The sequence below is a fragment of the Octopus bimaculoides genome, chromosome 18, assembly GCF_001194135.2.
Source record: "Octopus bimaculoides isolate UCB-OBI-ISO-001 chromosome 18, ASM119413v2, whole genome shotgun sequence".
In the NCBI taxonomy this organism is placed as follows: Eukaryota; Metazoa; Mollusca; class Cephalopoda; order Octopoda; family Octopodidae; genus Octopus; species Octopus bimaculoides.
In genome coordinates this window covers 10916054-10923182 of record NC_068998.1, presented here as the reverse complement: position 1 = coordinate 10923182, position 7129 = coordinate 10916054, and the positions used below count along the sequence as shown (strand labels likewise).

The 7129-nt window shown below is 37.6% G+C and overlaps 1 protein-coding gene across 1 annotated transcript in view; it reads left to right on the top strand.

The window, feature by feature from the left end:
- Nucleotides 1–6017, top strand: part of LOC106879109 (zinc finger protein 271) — an 8023-nt gene extending 2006 nt beyond the window's left edge. The window contains exons 2-3 of the mRNA XM_014928549.2: nucleotides 1372–1729; nucleotides 4305–6017. Coding sequence (XP_014784035.1) covers nucleotides 1372–1729; nucleotides 4305–5597 — 1651 coding nt within the window. The 3' untranslated portion in view covers nucleotides 5598–6017. The remainder of the gene's footprint in view (nucleotides 1–1371; nucleotides 1730–4304) is intronic.
- The last annotated feature ends 1112 nt before the right edge of the window (nucleotides 6018–7129 follow it).

Genomic DNA, 7129 nt, shown 5'->3' with positions numbered 1-7129 from the left:
GACCCTTTGAATTACAGGTACAACAGAAACAGGGAGAAAGTTGTGGTGAAAGAGTACAGCAGGGTTCGCCAACATCCTCTGCCGGAGCCTCATGGAGCTTTTAGGTGTTTTCGCTCAATAAACACTCACAACATCCGGTCTAGGAATCGAAACCGCGATCCTATGACCGCGAGTCCACTGCCCTAACCCCTGGGCCATTGCGTCTTTCATCCTTTCTGGGTCGATAAATTAAGTACCAGTTATGACCTGGGTCAAAGTAATCGACTTAATCCCTTTGTCTGTCCTTGTTTGTCCCCTCTACGTTTAGCCCCTTGTGGGCAATAAAGAAATAAGAATCATAAGTATGCCAGACAATATGTTCAGCTGCATTTTATCTGATTTTATGTTCTGAGCTAAAATTCCCTCAAGGTTGACTTTGCCTTTCATCCTTTCGGGATCGATAATATAAGTACCAGCTGAGTACTGGGGTCAGTGTAATCAGCTAGGACCCACCCCACCAAAATTTCAGACCCTGTACCTTATTGCATATACACACACACACACACATGCACACCCACACACACACACATGCACACCCACACACCTCACATACACAGACACACACTGTCTCTCTTACTTCCTCTTTCTCTCATGCACACGCATAATATATACTCACACACACACTTTCTCTCTCTCTCTCTCTCTCTCCACAAACACAGACACACAGTGCCTCTGTCTCACACACACACAACAGACATACTTACACACTCTATCTCTCTCTCTCTCACTCACACACACACACACACAGCATGATACATACACCCACTCTTTCTCTTTCACAAACACACACACACACATACACACACACATACACACATACACACACACATACACACAACAGACATACTCTCACACTCTCTCTCTCACACAGACACACACACATGCACACATACATACACACACACAACATACATACACTCTCTCTCTCTCTCCCTCTCTCTCACCACATACACACACACACACACACACAACGGACATACTCTCACATTCTCTCTCACACACACGCACACACGCAGCATGACACACATACACTCACTCTTTTTCTTTCAGACACACACACAACATACATACACTCTCTCTCTCTCTCTCTCATCACATACACACACACACACAACAGACATACTCTCACACACTCTCTCTCTCCCACGCACACACACACACACACAGCATGACACACATACACTCTTTTTCTTTCATACACACACAACATACATACACTCTTCTCCCCCTCTCGCTCTCTCACACACACACACACACACACAGAGTAATTTTTTGCTATTCATTTGGTTTCCATAATGCCTTTTTCTCCTCCTTCTCAACTCCAAACCTCAGTTTTTCCCAATCTGGTTATGTGAAAGCTCATGAGCGTATCCATACTGGAGAGAAGCCGTTCCATTGCTCTGTATGTGGTAAGCAGTTTAGTGATCCCAGCAACTGGAAGAAGCATGAGAGGGTGCATACTCGTCAGATGTCCGAAGCAACTGATGAAAAATCTCATCTGCTCAAGCAAAGTATCAATAATTTGCCGTCCTTGGTACAGCCACGCCGGATTAAAGCGGAGTCGCCATCAAATACCTGTAAAATTTGTGGCAAGATGTTCTCTAGTCAAAGCAGTCTTGCCACACATAGACGTATACACACTGGTGAGAGGCCTTACAAATGTCTGACTTGTGGGAAAGCTTTTACACAGGTATCTCTCAGTTTTTCATAACTTTTGTTTCATTTATAAAAAAATACTTTTCTTTTATGTGTTTATATAAGACATGGTGTGTTTTCCAAAGGGTAAAAGATGTTGTTGTTATTATTATTATTATTATTATTATTATTGTCTATAAGGCGGTGAGCTAGCAGAATCCTTAGCATGCCGGGTGAAATGCTTAGCGGTATTTCGTCTGTTGCTACGTTCTGAGTTCAAATTCGGCTAGAGTTGATTAAATAAGAACCAGTTATGCACTGGGGTCAATGTAATCCACTTAATCCCTTCCTCCAAATTTGAGGCCTTGCGCTTCCAGTAGAAAGAATTATTATTATTATTATTATTGTTTATAAGGCTGTAAGTTGGCAGAATCGTTAGCATGCCGGGTGAAATGCTTAGCGGTATTTCGTCTGCCGTTACATTCTGAGTTCAAATTCCGCTGAGGTCGACTTTGCGTTTCATCCTTTCAGGGTCGATAAATTAAGTACCAGTGAAACAACACTGGGGTCGATGTAATCGACTTAATCCCCTCCCACAAAAATTTGAAACCTTGTGTCCATAATAGAAAAGATTATTATTATCATTATTAGTATTGTTTGTAAAGCAGCAAGCTTACAGTCATGAGTCCATGAGTCAAATCATGCGGGCATTTTAATCGACTAACCCCTCCCTTCAAAGTTGCAGGCCTGGTTCCTTAATTAGATACCAGTGTCACGCAAATGTCACCCGTGACGGTGGCACGTAAAAAACAATTGTTGCACTCTCAGAGTGGTTGGCGTTAGGAAGGACATCCAGCCGTAGAAAATGATGCCAAATCAGACTGGAGTCTGGTGCAGCCTTCCAGCTTACCAGCCCTGGTGAAACCATCCATAAGACCATAAAATAAGTACCAGTTGAGTACTGGGGTCGATGTAATCATCCATCACCTTCCTCTAAATTTCAACACTTACAGTAGAAAGAATTATCGTTATTATTAAGACGATGAGCTGGCAGAATTGTCAGCATGTTGAAGAAAATGCTTAGCCGTATTCCTGCCAACTCTTTAACATTATGAGTTCAAATTCTACTAAGGTCAAATTTGATTTTCATCCTTTCAGGGATCAATAGAACATATACATGTTGAGCACTGAGTGCTATGTAATCAACTTATCTATTCCTCTAAAATTCCAGGCCTTGAGCCGAAATTTAAATCCATTATTATTGTTGACATTCATAAATTTGGATAAATTTCTATGTCTTGAAGAAAAGTGAGTATTGAAGTTTGAAGCATATAAATATATTCAAATGTACAAGAATCTGGTGAAATTGTATTTTGCTAATGCAAAGGCTACCAGAACTCTCTTCACATTCTGGTTTTTATTTTATTTATTAATTTTTCTTTTTCTTTTGTTAGTTTCTTACTCAGATCTAATAAATTTCAAAAAAAAAAAACATCAAATTATTTTTGATAAAAGTTATTACGATAACCATTTCATGTCATCATCATCATCATCATCATCATCATCATCATCATCATCATCACCACTACCACCAATACCATCATCATCATCATCATCATCATCATCACCACCACCACCAATACTAGCATTATGACCATCACAATAACTACATGTACCATTTTTGATTATTATCATCATTAATATGCAATAAAACAACCATCATTATATGGTAATTATATGATATTATTGATATCATAAGAATTTATGATATCATTTATGATATCATTATGATATCATTATATGATATCATTGATACCATAAGAATTTATAATTTTTCAAGAGGATGTGAAATAATTCTTCTTTGGAACAGTGGATCTTGAAGCATACAAAGCTATATATAATTGCATGTAACATCAACTAGGTCGATGGAAACTGTGTAAAAACCCATCGAATAGATGGGCTTCCACACAGTTTAATTCAAAGGGCTACTCTTGTTGCGTATTCTTTCATGCCAATCTGGCCAAGTTAATGGTCGACCCAAGGCCATAGAACAAGCACAGATAAGCTTTTCTTTGAGAAGCAAGCCAATTGAAACATGGCTCATGACCAGGTGGGCCACACTGTTAAAAAGCATTCAAGGTAATTTATTGTTAGGTGTACGATTCAGAAAGTCCCACTGGTCACAGATTACCCATCGTTGCATCTCCTGCAAAGAAGTTTGTAGTGGGATTGAAACCAGAACCACATGGTTCTGAAGCAAACTTAACTCCACAGCCATGTTTGCAATTTTATATATATATATATATATATATATATATATATATATACACTGTACATACATATGAAAATGTCAAACTATGAAAATGAGTTCTCAACACAACATTGGTGGATAGAGTGTCTTTATTTGTTTATGCAAAATGATGAGCACCATTCTTCCATGTGATTGGCTTGAAAAATTGCTAAGATTTTTACATGTTTTCCTATCTTTCTTAACATGAAACCAATGATAGCCTTAATGTATGTATGTATGTACGTATGTATGTATGCATGCATGTATGTATGTATGCATGTGTATATGTATGCATGTATGTTATTCGATTGTCAATAATTCTATTCTTTTTCTTTTGTAGGTTGGTACATTACGTACCCACGAGAGAGTACACACTGGTGAGAAGCCTTATCAGTGCAAAATTTGTGGCCGTACTTTTGCCCAATGTGGAAGCTACAAAATGCATGAACGCCGACACATGAGCATGACATATCGACGGTGCCGACTTTGTCAAATGACATTTGGATCTTGGCCTGAACTACAGGACCACGTAGCCACCCACCATGCCAATCAGTATAATCCAGCCTTGATATATTCTCTTTCTGATGGGCAAGGTACTGACATAGGAATGCCCAACGGAGATTATGATCACACAGGGGCAAGCACTCCACCAGGATCCTTAATCATTGACCCTGATGAAGGTAAACCTGATTACTCTAGTCATATACCATTAGCTTATAACAGTCCAGATGTGAGTAAATCTTTAGCTAAAGTCTCTCTCTCCCCAATGTCCAATGCTCCATCTCTCAATGCATTTGTTCCACAGTCCATTAACTCCATTGCCCAGTCAATTAACTCTAAATCATTCACTCCCTCAATGGACCATCCAGAAGATCTCTCCACTCATTCATTACATTCAGAAAATATTAAAAAATCAGAGATCTCGGAAGGACAAGAAAACATCCCTCCCAACCAAGAACCAGTGGACATGATTACAACAGTAAACCGTCATCGTCGTTTCAGTTCAGAATCTATAATTAGTAGTAGTAATCGTGAAACCAACAGTAATCAAATCTTTCGATATGAAACTTCACATTATGATAATTTGGTAGATGCTGACATAACAGCCACTAATCTCCCTCACCAATCTCCAGAAAACTCCAGTATATGTAGTTCCAAATCTCCTGATGGTGCTCTTCTTCCAGATAATATTGCACCCCCTGAAGATGGAGGACTGCAATTGCCATCTGCCATAACTCGTCTCAATCTCAACTCTCGAATGATGCCCTCATCCTCTTCGACCTCATCATCGACCAATACTCGCAAACAAAAACATCCAATGCGCCGATGTAGTAGCACTAACGGCAGTGACTATGACAATGCACCACAATCTTCGAGTCCCTCCCCTGGATTAGTTGTAATGAGCCAGAAAGACAGAGATGCTGACGATCAATCGATGCTGACATATCTCATCTTGAAGGGCAAGGTTTTCAAATGTGTTCACTGTCACATTGTCTTCGATGACTGTTCCACCTATGTCCTACACAACGGCTTTCATTCACACAATGGAGAACCTTTCCGTTGTGGCATTTGTCACATCATTTGCAAAGACCGCATTGACTTCAACTGTCATCTAACAAGCCACATCAAATAATTTTACAGAAAGAAAAACATTAAAAACAAAAAAAGGCAAAAGTCATTTTATTTAGTCTCACCTACCACAAAAATCAACTTGTCTTTCTTTAATGTTGGTGCTACATCTTTATTTTGTTGTGAAGTCCACTCTCTTAGAATTGCATCCAATAAATAGTGGTTCAGATAGAAGCATGTATCATATAGGACCTACGGATTATGATTTCCTGCTTTTAATAACTTGTAGAAATGAGAGGATATGTGGTAAGATGCTTTTATTTTATCACCCTCTATTGAAAGTGTAGATCTCGCAGTTTTACTTGGCCTCAAATTGGTTGTAAAAGAAAATATATTTAAGGTTAGAGTGGGATGGGAAGTGTTGTTGAATGGGAGATATATATACATACATACATACATATATATGTATATAAATATATATATATATATATATATATATATATATATACATACACACACTCACACACATACATATATATATATATATTTATATACATATATATGAGAAAAAAACTTTTGGATTCTATTTTCTATAAAGAATCTGTTGGTTTATAACTGGAGTCATCCCCGGTAGTAAATTAACTCAGCTAAATTGTCCTGGATAAATACCGTATCTTGCAAGTATTTTGTGCCGTCAAGCTCACCTAATCAATTCAAGATTGCTATAATGACAAAAAATGTCTCAATTGTAAACGGGCATTCTTTTCTAACTGAATTCAACATTTCTCACCTTGCATTATACAAAACGAAGTCTCTAATGAAAAACCATGTTGTTGGTTGGATCATTGAAAAACAGAAAAAATATTGATAATAATCTCAACGTTGGACAAAAATATTTATAAAAGAAAAAAAATTGAAATTGCAAAGAACATTTCTACTTATTAAAGTTTTCAAAGGCATCGAAAAATATTGTCCAGAGTCAGTATATTAGCATATTCCTACAAAATAGGAAAAAGTACGAAACATGGCAAAACAGAGGGAGGGGTAAATTGCTACCAAACTGTGCCAACCAAAAATATATCTGTGCATATCTCTTATATGGAGGTCATTAATTTCTAATGTTTTGGTACAAAAAATGGTAAATCTCTTTAATGCTGAGTTATCCATGTCTGTTGTACGTGCTTTTTTTTTTTTTTAATTACATAGAAGGAATGCAATGCTGCAAATAGCATGAGAATGTCTGTGGCCTTTCTTACCTGACTGCTTCTCATTAACACTAAAGGAATGTGGTCAGCTGAGATTCTACGCTGAAAAGATCTCAATATCAGCCAAAGATTGTTAAATTACATAATGGCTTATTATTTACTAATTACATCTTGAATAGATTTAGGTAATGAATTAGTTTCCTGCCATTCATGACGGATGGTTTTTTTGGCAAAATAGATCTATATCCTCTGACTCACTCTAAAATCACTGATCATCAATCATCAATCATCAATCATCAATCATCAATCATCAATCATTTCATTCCTTGATTCTTCTGCCACACAGCATCCTATTTATAATTTCCTAGATAATGTGAAGCAACAACAATGG